Here is a 12,390-nt window from a genome sequence, read left to right on the forward strand (position 1 = left end):
CCTTGTTGGGGCAAAGATCAGAAATAGTTATTTACTTTGACCACAAAGGTGGTCTTATCTTTAGCAAAATCCCATGTGCTCCTCCTCGTGATAATTCCAGCTTCTTTAAAAACCTGCACATCTCTGCATGGACCATCTGCCCAGACCTACCGCACCCTGACATTTGGACCCCAAAGTACATGATAAACTACTCCTTCACTGCCCTCGAAGCTGGCTCTTCTCCCCCTGAAAGACTGAGAAGAAAACACCACAAAATAATTATCTGAATTTCTAAGTAGTTCCTGAGAGCGTGGCATCTGCCAAAATCAAGGACGACGCAGAGATCACTGAAGAAGGCAACATCCCGCTACTGGCCACACACGCAGCTGGCCGGGGGGAGAAGGTTTCACTGGCACTCCTCACTCTCGCTGAACTTCAGATCCTAATGACGGCCCTCAAAAGGCTTTACAGTCATTGCCACGTAGGAACCTAATTGCAGATTTAGCAGCTCATTCACTAACTCGCTCCTTCTCACGCAGACCAGGTCTTAGAACCATTTCTTGATGGCCTTTTGTGAACGCAATGGCACTCAGACGCCGAGAACGCCAATGGCAATGGTCTTTGCCCAAGTTTGATCCTGTTCGGGATGCAACGGCCTGCGGAGCCCTCCTGGTGACTCGGGACCACTGTCACCGAGTTCTGTTCTCAGACCCTGCTCTCACCATGTACAGCCCCGCTCCAGCACACTCCCGCTTCCCTGCAGCTGAGCAGCCCTGCTCAAAAAGTCGTCTGACCACTTCCCAAGAAGTCCACATCACACCACACCGCCTCGCTTCACCACCGCCCTCCCGGCCGCCCCTTCTCAGGTACCAGCCCCATCTCCGGCCCCGGTGCCCTCTCACCCTCAGCCCTTCGCAGGGATCCGGGGTGGCCCGGAGCCCGCCCTACCTTCCTGCGGCGGCTGTCCGGGGGCTGCGGGGCGCAGCAGGCGGCTGCGGCGCTGCCCCGCCGCCCGCTCCGCACGTAGGTGACCCTGCGACGGCCACCCCCCGCCACCGCCACCGCCACCGCCACCCCGGCCGGGCGCTGCTCCGCGCCGCGGGACGGGGCGGGCGCCCGCGCCGCCGCCGGCTCCCGGGACTTGTCCTCCGGACACCAGGACCGCCTCATGCCCAGCTGCAGGCAGAGGAGGAGCGCGGCGGAGAGCAGGCAGAGGCGGAAAGCGGCGCCCCGCCAGAGCGGCCGCTCCTTGGGCATGGCGTCGGGGGCTGCCCTGCCCGGCGCTGCCGCCCCCCCGCCCCGCCGCAGGGCTCATGCCGCCGGCGGGCCGGGCTCCGCGGCCGCCGCCGCCGAAACCTGGGAGTCCCCGCCCCGAGCGGGGCCGGCCGGGGTGGGGCCGCGATGCCCCTGTCCCGGCCCGGCCCGGCGGGGGCTGCGGGATGCAGCGGTGCTCGCCCGCAGGCGGCCCAAGGGATGCCCCGCGCCCCGGCGGGGCAGTGCCCGGTACGAAGGTGCGGCCCCGCCGCTGTGTAGCCACAGGTGCGTGTCAGCGGGCCTGAGAGAGGACACAACCCCCCTCCGCCCAAGCTAGTGTATCAGTCCCTCTCTATAGCATGGAAGTGTGCTAACTTGTTAAGGTACGTATTAGTTCAGATTATACACTGTGATGTCACGAGGGAGTGAAATTTTACTGGAGACTTAGGGATTGTTTATGTTGAAGTCAAACAGAAGGACAGCCCGGCCCTAGAGGTAAGGAAGACCCCAAAGTAACTTTGCATCTTGTGAGGTTAGAGCTGCCTGCGAAGGATAAAGGATCCTGGACAGCCAAGATAACACCAAAATCCTAGCTCCTCTGACACATCTTTGAAACCCTCCCTTCTCCCTCCAGTATCATCTGGCAGTACAGATAATTAACTCTAGCAAGGTTGACTCCAGGGACATCTGGATCAATAGACAAGCAGCAAGAATGCTGCAAAAATAGACCTGCTTTGTAAAGTTTTACTATGATTAGTTTACTATGATTGGTATGGCTGTTAGTGACCAGTTAAATCATGTTGGTCCTGAACTTTTGAAGGGTGTGAGAAGCCTGTGTGAAACATCAGTTGTGGTGCCCTAATTTGGCTGCAACAATTCATGCTTATGAGTAACTCTTTTAAGTTTATACTTTGCCTCCTAGTCTCTCTCTTGGGTAGTCACACCATCCTGCTGATTTTCATGACATGTTCTTGGTTTCACGTGTGAAGGAATGGATCTGCATGAGCTGAGAGGCAGTGCAGGGGACAAGTGTCCTGCTCATCTCAGTGGGAGCACAGGAGGCCCTGCATTTGTTTTGCAATGGAAACACACTATGAAGGACTATGAAGTGCTCAAGAGGGCTTTGATCCTAAGGCACAACCGTAACCCATGGCTAAGGCATGAGCAGGGAGCAGTGGGTGGTAGGATTTTGTGAAGCAGGAGCACAGGTGGGGAGCAGGGTCAATGGCAGGAGGCAAGGTCTGTGGGAACAGGGACTGGACCATGGCAACAAATTTGCAGCCCAGTGAGTAATAAATATATTCCCAGGTGGGATATGCAGGACTTGGACACATGACTACTCCTCCTTTTTTTGCCAAGTAGGGGAGAGGGGTTGTGACTTTCGTCTCCTGTGAGTAGTACTGTGCTTCCAGTGTCCCTGCCTTGTCTGCTGACAAGGAGAGGCTTGCTGCACCAAGCTCCTTTTGGTGTCCTCTCCTCGGCAGCAGGCTGCACTTCTCCCATCTGACCTCTCCTGTCTCTTCACAGCCTGGAGCAGAGCCAGAGCTGGCTGCTGCTGGGGGAGCAGGTCAGAGAGGAGCACTGGCAGAAGCAACCTGACCTGCTGGCAGCAGAATGGAGGAGCTGCATGCAGGAAGATAAGGGAGGGAGCAATGATCTGTCTGGAGAAGTGGGATTTCAGTGCAGCTCCAAGCACAGATGCACCGGTAGGTGAGGTGCATGATTCCTGCAATTTAAACATTGATGTTCTCTATTTTTCAGGCAAACTGTCCTTCTCAATTGGTTTAAAGCATTTCATGGTTGTTTTAAAACACCATAAGTGTAGACCCCTCTTGGAAGGGTATAAGTGTCAGTCCTACCTGCCATTCCTGTAGCAGGAGGGTGGCTCCTTTGTCATAAACTAAGTCAAAACAGGTCCTGGTACAGCTGAAAACTAACTCAAAAAAACCCTATCTGGAGCAGTTTCCTAATAGACCTGGACACATTTGTTGATATCATCCTATTTTTTGATCACCTTACAGCCAGCATGGGACAGCCTCAATATGTTTACCACAGGGAAATGAGTTGGCTCTGGAAGTGGATCTTTCTGACAACCACACACTTTTCCTGTTTCCACCCCACTTAGGTGGCTCAGGAATGGATCTCAGACAAGTCCTTGTGATCATGTAAGGAAGGAGCTATTTATGAGTGCAAAGGGAGAGTGTAACTGCACTAGTCATGACTGACTTCAGTTTAAGAGACATGTACCTGGATCCATTTGTGAGCATCACCTGGAGCTCATCAGCAGAAGGTCACTTGGGCTGTCACAAGGCTGCCTGTGCATGATTTTGCTCCTTTGTGAAATGGAAGCATTCATATGGAGAACAAAAGTAATGTTGCTGCTCAGGGAAGAGAGATTTTTCCTCAAGAACATTAAATGCAGGGGGATTATTTCACAAAATTCTTAGCACAAATGTTGTTTTAAGCTATCAGCACCTTGTCAATAAATAATGCTATGTGAAGTCCTATTAAAATATATGTTCATGTATGTATATGATTATAGAGGAAATCTTGAAGGCAGGTTGATTCCAGAAGTATCAAGTTCAGAAATACACTTTAAAATTCTCTCTTGAAGTTTAATCCTTGAGAAATCAAAGCTTTCCTAAAGCTTGAACAATGCATACTCAGATGAAAGAGGTGTATCTGAGCAGAATAGAAACCACAAGGTCTTTCTTGGTTTTAGCATCAGAGTTTCTTCTCTCATTGTGCAGTTTCAGCAAAAAGCTCAAATACATGAATCCAGCCACTCTTCTTGTCATCACTGAGCTCTAAGTGCTGACCTTGTACAAAATATTCCCTTCCTTAGAAAGCTGATAAACCCCATTTTCTGGGCATGCTATCACTGGTCCTGATAAAGAACAGTTCACTAATTTAACTCGGTGTTTTCATTTTCCTTTTGTGTTTTAACAAACAATTTAATTTCTCGTACTTCCTCCCCAGCCCCCTGCCCTGCAATTTCTTATGAATATAAGTATGCCTGTTAAAAACACAACAGAGGGTTTCTAAAGATAGAGAATAAGAGAACAATGGTAGAGAATGATCTCAGGAAATCTCAGGGACAATGAGAAATCTTATCAGGGTTAGCATGAGAATCAGTAAGAATTAAGATAGTCCTTAAACAGTCTCACTTTTTCATTTTAACAAGTGCATTATAAATCAATTCCTCCCCCAGGAATTGGCTGCAAAGATATGTGTGTGAACAAAGCCTGTTGAGAAGAAGAGCAAATTAAAATTTTAGCATAATGCATGAAACTCCAGTCCAGCTGGAGGATGGGCCTTTTTGAGGTGATTGCTGGGAAATACAGCTTCTGCAAAGTTTTACATCTTTCCCCAAGCATGCTCTCTGTTTGAGTCAGGCAGCAAATAACCTGTCCTCCTTGCTCTCCTAAAGCAAGATGGATGGTGTTGGAGGAACATTCATCAAGCTGGACCCAGCTGAGCACAAGCTGCCGCCATGAAACGCAAGAAGTAACTGGAACAGCGACTCTGAATGTGAGCATGCAATTTCTGCTGAGAGCAGTGAGCTTCGTGCCCTGATAACCAAAATCAGACATTGGTCTTCCAGTATCTACTTTTTATGCAGGTACCACAGAGCTACAGCTCCCTCAGTTTCTCCAGGAAAATTCTTTAAACTGTTAAAATTCCTCTCTCATTTACAAATTTGTCTGTAGTAAGAGCACAGTGCTAAACCTCTAGAAGGAAAAAGTATAACACAAATGGAATGTCATTGCTTCAGTGCTGTCTTTGCTGCTTACAAATTACCTCTTGCCTGGGATATTGTTGGTAGTGAAATCTCTCCTTTGCAGCAGTTATTTAATGTTTCTCTCTTACGGCCATTTTCAGTTCAAGCACCTTTCCTACCCCATTCATCTTCTGCCTTCACCCACTGTCAGGGCTTCTGTTTATCTTCTGGTTAGTTAAAATGTCTGCCCCAATTCCTGTGCAAAATTAAACCCCAGGCAGGAAAATCGCCACTAGGATTCCCTAGGATTCTGCAAGCCTTAGCAGTCTTAGCAAGGGCTGCTAATACAAGTCAAACATTCCTCCTATAAAATGAGTAAATGAATAAAAACACTCTTTTCGACTCTGTGCTCTGGACGTGATATGAGCCACTTGCCAAACTCTTCAGGACAGAGCAGAGGAAGAGTTTTTTCCCTCTCCTTCCTCCTACACTCCTGACTAATGCTTCAAAAATTGGAGTGATGTTGTTCCATGCACTTGAAAACAGAGATGTTCTGTGTAGAAACTTTCACAAGCACGGTGTGTCCTTCCCACAGAAGATGCATGTGCCTCGGATCCTGAGTCTGCAGCAGTCAGAGCTTTGGTCCAGGCCTGGTTTATTGCCTTGTACATTTATGTGTGAAAGTTCTGCCATAGCCCTGAGGAACATGGAATTAAAAGTCTGTAGCTCCCTGGGTGACTTCTTGGTGATGGCTTTTGTGCAAGCCTGGTTTCAATTCTGTTCCTTGAAATTTGAGCTCAAAATCCTGGAAGTATTTCTTTATGCACCAAGTGACAAACCTCTGTGGAACCTGCACACAGCTCTGCCAGGAAGGTACAGCCCTTACTCCTTCTCATGCCTTAAATCCCACTGAAAACTATGTAAAAAATCTCTTTGTGTTAACTTTTAAATGTTAGCAACAGAGAAGTAAATTGGCTGTATTGGTCTATTACCCACTTACCGTTGCTGAGAAATACGTGTCTGAACAGCTGTCAAGGCAAAAGCTCAGCTGTGTGAATCATTAAAACTGCTTCTCAGCTCACCACTGGTAAGTTTGAAGATAACAACTAAAAAATATATGTTCATCCAGTCTCCCATTAGCTCTCCTCAAGCTCGTGGGCCATTTAGGCAGCTTAACACAAGATTGATCTTGCTGTTCAGCAGCACAGCACGAGGCACAGGCAGAAGCTGTCTTTCCCTGCAGCTACAGAAGGAATCAAACAGCACAGCCTTGCCACATGCTCCAAATTTGACAAAAGAGATGGCTGATAATTGTTGGCCTGGAGAGGGGATTATAGCTCAAGGTTTACCTGTGAGTCACATCCTTGTGCATTTGCACTCATACATACCTGTACCTGTACACACACATCCACTGCAGGAAGGAGAAGAAGAATGAGACAGCCCTTTGGGAGAAGATGCTCTGCAGCTCTCTGCTACTCCTGGGCCTTGACTTTATTTATTTAACCTTAATCATTGGGCTATCTACAAAATAGAACTGTTGCCTCCAGAAGCTGTGTTTCAGTCCTGGAGAGGAATAACAGTGCTTTTACTAAATTGTTCAATCATTCTGAACAATCAAAATTCTGCCCGTTTTTTTAAAATAAGGGCTGGGAATTTTATTGAAGAGATATTAGTATAAAAATTGAAAGTATATTGCCATTGTAAAAAAAAAGACATTCCAGTTTACAGGAATTAGGTAGTGATGGTTCGCATACTGTTGCACAAATATTTTTGTGATATCAGTTCATCATCTGTATTTCCCCTGTATCTATACTGTAATCCCAGATGTCCAGCTTTGCTTAGAAATTATCCTGAGTTTCTATTAAAAATCCTATTTTCTATGTATTTTCAAGATTACCTTAGTGTTATTCTGGCTTCAGATCTCTGCCTTTTTTTGGATGCAATAAATCTGACTTACATTTTTACACTTCTAAGCTCAAGGATGAAAAATGTCTTTCATTAAAAAGTGTAATTTGGCATAGGGATTAATCTATAATTGTCAGAATTTGACAAAACACCACAGCTGGAGAAGTAACGATGGCTTTAAGAAATTATATAAGCCTTTTTATTACATGTTTTTAATGGGCTTACATACAACAGTACAAATGCCAAAGTATTTATATAGGGGATGGCAACGGCACTGGAACAATCGAGCAGATGTCACTGAGAGAGACCTTCCTTCATCTGCAAGCACTCAGGGAAAAGGGGTCTCCAAGAGGGGATGAGGTGCAAGCCAAAGTACTGGGGCTGACAGGGAGAAGAACAGTAGCAAAATGTTTTTTGTAGAAGATTCACAAACAAATTAAGACCATAATTAACGTAGTTGCACTCTTTCTATGGTCTGTCTTTCAATGTTGTTCGATACACTGGCGTGTGTCTGTACAATTTATGCATCATTAAAGGTGACAAGAAGCAATAAAAACTCCACTGGGAGTGGCTGGCAGCATCCTCGAGACCTGATGGGTGAAAAGCAGCTTTCCTAGGATAGAAGGCTTTCTAAAATGTTCTGGACCAGTATGCAGGCCAACTTGATAATATGCACCCACCTCTAATAAAGGCCTCATCCATGTGTCTGGAAAGCATCTAATTTTTTTGGGACAGTTTGAAATTCAGTCTTTATCTGTAACAAAAGGTTGTTTTTTTGAACTATTACCATGTGGTCAGCTAGTCCTCTCCTCCATCTGGTTGCATTTTGAAGTCTTAGGTACAATCCTAACAAGGAGGAGAGAAATGGTCTGCCCTCAGCAGAAAAGATACCACAGCTCCCCTGCAGCTGAGCAGCCTGTCTAGGAGCAGACGGTGAGGATAAAACTCAGTGTTCTTCCCGCAGGCTCTTTTCCAAGCAGTTTGCCCTCAATGTCATGTGGAGCAGCATCAATGATGCAGAGACACCACTTTGATCCAAAGTGGAATGACCTTCTCAGCCAAGAATTTGCATGTAGGTTAGGTGCTACCACAGGGCTCATCCTTTTGGCATGTGCTGTGCCTCCCTGCAGCATGTCTGCCTCCATCCTCAGCTATGGATGTGGGAAGCAAAGGCCAGTTGGATGCTCTGAAGATGAGCTGGGGAGGACAGAGTGAGTTTGTGACAATGTAGCAATGTAGCAACTCTACCAGCATCACTCCCAGCAATGGCTAATCGAACACTTAGCTGGGCTAATGCTTGTGGCTGTGCCCCAGCTCCTGGCTCACACACAGGCTCCTTGTTAGGAGGAGATCCCTTTACCAGAATGTATTGAATTTCCTCAGGAACAAGGTCATTTCTCTGCACTTTATCAGGAGATAAAGTACATGTTTCTGAAAGCATAAAGGCTTTTTTGCAGGGCTTGCTTTGTGCCTGCTACTCTCCTGTTGGCAAGGCTGGAGGCAGAGCCAGCAGCTACAGAGGAAAGCCTGCTCTGCCATCTCCCCATGGTCCAGTCAGCACAGTGGGGATGAGTGTCTCACAGGACACTTACCTCCCCTGCAAGGCAAAGATGAAGAAGATGTGGCTTCTCCTGAACTGTAGATGGATCGATGCCAGAAGCTGGGAAAACAGAGGAATGAACTAGCTGGAGCCCAGGGCACCAACACCTGCAGGGGGACACCCCAACACTGGGACATGCAGAGCAGCAGTTAGAAGAGGCAAATTTTCCCCTTAACTTTTCACTTCTCCCTCAGGCTTAATGCGAAAAGAAGAAGATGATCACTGCCATATAGTGGCAGGAGCCTTTAGGAATCCAGGGCTTTTCACTCAATCTTTGTGCTGAAGTGCTCAGTCTTACACTGCAAAGACAAACAGCAACAAGATTGCTCTCAGCAACCCAGACAAGAACATTTTAGTACATAATTATGGATGAGATGCAAAAGGACGAAAAAGAGGGAAAACATCTGTTCGCATAGAGTTTATTGCCGTTCACTTAAGAGGCCCATTAAATGCCAGAAAAAGCTATTTATCCTTCTGTTTGAAGCAATTATCCTGCTGCAAATCTCTGTGTCAATTCGTCCTGTGATTATTCCTGGAGTGCTGACACTGTGCAGATACACTCACCACACAGAAAAAAGGTGCCCACCCAGGCTTATGGAGGGATTTTCAGAAGCAGTATAGCCAGTGCTTAGCCAGTGCTTTACCTCTGTAGAGAAGTGGGTTGTTTCTTGGAGTCTTTCCCTGGAGTTCAGCTGCCTCGACTCCTTTATTTCAAAATATCCTTTGAGCTTTTTCATTGGAAGCACACCTAAGAGTGGGATTGCTCTTCTTGAAGTCACAGCAATATGGGATGTGAGAAGCCCAAATCCAGTTCTTTGAATGCTCAAAGGAGACCAGCTCTCCCACAGACCAAGAAATCATTTGACTCACCAGGCTGCAAGCTCTGTGCAGAGGAGAGAGGCTTCATCTCCTTGAAGCCAAACTATGCATTTGTATGGCAAGGAGGAAAGCAAATATGAGTGTGTTGGTTCGTCCCTCCTCCCTATCTCCTCTGGCCTGCTCAGGCCTTCCCACAAGAGATTGGTGGTGAAGCATCTTTTGATCATATTAGGAGCTCTTGGAAAGCTAAGGTGGGGGGTGGCACTGACCGTACCAGGAACTCCTGCTGCCTTACCAAGGTGGGAGATGACAGCAGGAATAATCAGTCATCCCTTGACAGCCTTGGAATGTTCCTTATCTGAAATGTAGCTTAATGTACCATACTCACTGGAATTTCAAAAATCAGTTACTAGTCAGTAATAACTAACCCAGATTCCAGCCAGGATGAAAATATATCAGTGGCTTAAGCCAACATCTCACATCCCTAAAACCAGTGGTCCTAAGACAGACCCTTTGAGCTCTTCTGGACTGCAGTGGGCTGCATCAGTATTTCCCTCTGTGTGGGACACCTCTCAGAGTGCTCAAACTCTCAAGTTTGTGAAATTCAGAGAAGTGTCACCTGGAAACAGAATCTGGACTGATATCCCACTACTAGAGACTCAACACCCCACCTCACCCCCATTAAGAAATGCCAAAAAGGCATTAGACATGAATATTTCACTGAGTCTTGAGGGAAATGTTTTAATATATGTACACTTTTGTACTTATACATTACATATCCATGCCCACACATGGATTTGAACATTTGCATGCACACATCTGGGTGTGTGTATTGACTTGGACACCCTATAGCAAACATAGTATGCATATTATTATCTTGAATCCATAATTGTTATTGCTGTTTGTAGTTGATCCTTGCTTAATCTAACATTTAAGTGCTTCTAGATTCCTTAAACATAAACAATTGACCATGTGTGAGTCTAAGATCAAATCCAGCCGTGTGTGGGCACCTCTCTGAGAAGTCTAGCAAGCAAGGGAGTTCACCCTGAATCTCGTGACCTGCCAGTCTCCCTTAACCTTTCCTTCATTACCCCTTTTTACATCCCTGGCCTCCATATAAATCACTCTAAATTGATTCTAATTGGTTATCCTCTATATCCTCTACCATGCAGTATTAGAGTAAGCCTTGCCATTGAGCTTTGCCTGACTTTTGTGAATTTGTATGAAAGATTGTTTTCACTAATATATTTGATGGTGATTCTTTAAGCCACCTAAACCACTCTTCTGTGTAACAGAGAAGCTCCCTCCATGGCTCTACTGTGTACCCTGAGGGAAGGGTTGTTTTTAAGAACTTCATTTTAGCCAAAATGCTGACTAAAGGTTCACACACAGGTTCTGAAACACTGACAGCTGGCTCAGTTGCTTAATTCTCTGATGGCGCAGAGAATAAACAAACCTCCCTTCCTCTGTTTGGCTTACAAATTGAAGGAAAGGCTAGTGTAAGGCTTAGATATCAGCTAGTTGACTGGGACTTCGGAGAAGTTGAATCAAAAGGTGGGAGATGTGACAACAGTGGGAGCACAGCATATGATGCACATGGTTCATGTGTCTTACTGTGTGAGAGATATATTGTCCTTATGGTGAATAATGGACATTAACAGGAACACAGGAAAGTGATGTGGGGTAGTGCTCCCCTAGTGCTGGCTGCTGTCAGCGGCGTAAGTCTCAAAGGATGAAAGCAAAACACAGGAAAAATATTCCCTTGAAACTGCTTTTACTTTTGGAAATACCTTTTGTATGAAACTGTTCACTTTCAGAAAAGTTTCTTTCCCCTTTCTTTTCTTCCCAGCACCTCTGCTTTTTAATAAGCCTGGGTTTTTACTCGTGTCTGCTCCTCCTTCTCCAAAATACGTAATTTTTACTTCTTCATTGAGAAAAACAGACATGAGGGAAAAATTCCCAGAAAGAAACCAGTCCACTTCAGATCTTGAAGCACCAGTAATTTCTAATACCTGAGCACCCAGAATGGTGTCTGGGCTCACCAGGAGCCTGGGCAGGAGCCATTGGACACATGGACCAGTGCCCCACAAAATGTCCAGCCCAAGCATAACTTGAGGGGCTGGGGGACCCCAAGAACCCACAACATGAGGAACTACAATGCTTTCCTCTCCAGCCTTTTGGTAGGGGAAAAACTCTGGGACACGCTGCTATAGCAGTAGCTTTATCTAGGATTATTATTTTGTTTGTTTGTTTGTTTGGCTGTTTGGTATTTTTGTTAACAACCGCTTCTGTTATGCTGCTACCTTCATATTTTATTGTACTTTTTTACGTGTTCTCCGTAAATAATTGCTCCACAATCCCTCTTCAGAGCTCTATTGAAGCACCCAAGTCCCCCAAGCCTTGCAGGTGTGTGGGAGCCCCACAGGCACACAGATTTCCGCTGAATTAAGCATCACTCCGTTTGCTCTTTGAGATGGAGTGTGAGGGTTTTTTCAGCAACTGCTTGATCCAATATCTCCCTCTGGTGGAAAGCAGGGAATAGAGCAGCGGACAACGTAACAATAGCCACTTGATTGCTGTGAAAACAATAAAAATCTCGGTCCAGGCCATGATGTTATCTCTAATTGCTACATTTATTCCTAATGAATTTGCAATTTATCTCAAATAGTCCTTGACTTGAAGAGAATGGTAATGAATGGTGAATGAAAATTTTCCTGCATTTTCCAGAAATTTGTTTTAGAGGCAAAAGCCTACATCAGGACAATATGACTTTATGGCATTGTTTCTGTGAAGAAAATCAACAAAATTCCCCGTTGCAGAAAACTATTATTTTGTGCTCAAGCTCTAAAATCCATCACACATCCCATCTGCTCTCTGGAATCACAAGGATTGATAAAAATGTCTCAAAATATAATCGTTCTCTTTCTACACCACAATTACACCTTTGAAGTTCCATGTGAGTATGACAGATTGGTTGCCATCTGCCAGGGGTGCCTCTTCAATGTAGATCAGAAAGTGTGGATAAGGAGGAAATACTCAAGCACAGTTTGGATAACTTATGTCCAGACATGCAGGGGCTTAAGGAACAGCAGAGGGATAAAATGCTTTGTCC

At 45.9% G+C, this 12,390-nt stretch overlaps 1 protein-coding gene and 1 long non-coding RNA gene across 2 annotated transcripts in view; both read right to left on the reverse strand.

Moving 5' to 3' along the window:
• The window catches only part of METTL24 (methyltransferase like 24), a 46,492-nt gene extending 45,241 nt beyond the window's left edge, over nt 1-1,251 (reverse strand). The window contains exon 1 of the mRNA XM_086876818.1: nt 928-1,251. Within this exon, the coding sequence (XP_086732944.1) occupies nt 928-1,236 (309 nt within the window). The 5' untranslated portion in view covers nt 1,237-1,251. The remainder of the gene's footprint in view (nt 1-927) is intronic.
• Nucleotides 1,252-7,031: 5,780 nt separating this feature from the next.
• Nucleotides 7,032-8,758, reverse strand: LOC147654772 (uncharacterized). Its single transcript, XR_015283094.1, has 2 exons — nt 8,452-8,758; nt 7,032-8,056 (listed from the first exon to the last, which is right to left on the reverse strand). It is a non-coding gene; the product is annotated as an uncharacterized LOC147654772 (long non-coding RNA).
• Nucleotides 8,759-12,390: the final 3,632 nt, after the last annotated feature.

Source organism: Cyanistes caeruleus, chromosome 2 (assembly GCF_971803275.1).
Source record: "Cyanistes caeruleus chromosome 2, bCyaCae1.hap1.1, whole genome shotgun sequence".
NCBI classification, from domain to species: Eukaryota; Metazoa; Chordata; class Aves; order Passeriformes; family Paridae; genus Cyanistes; species Cyanistes caeruleus.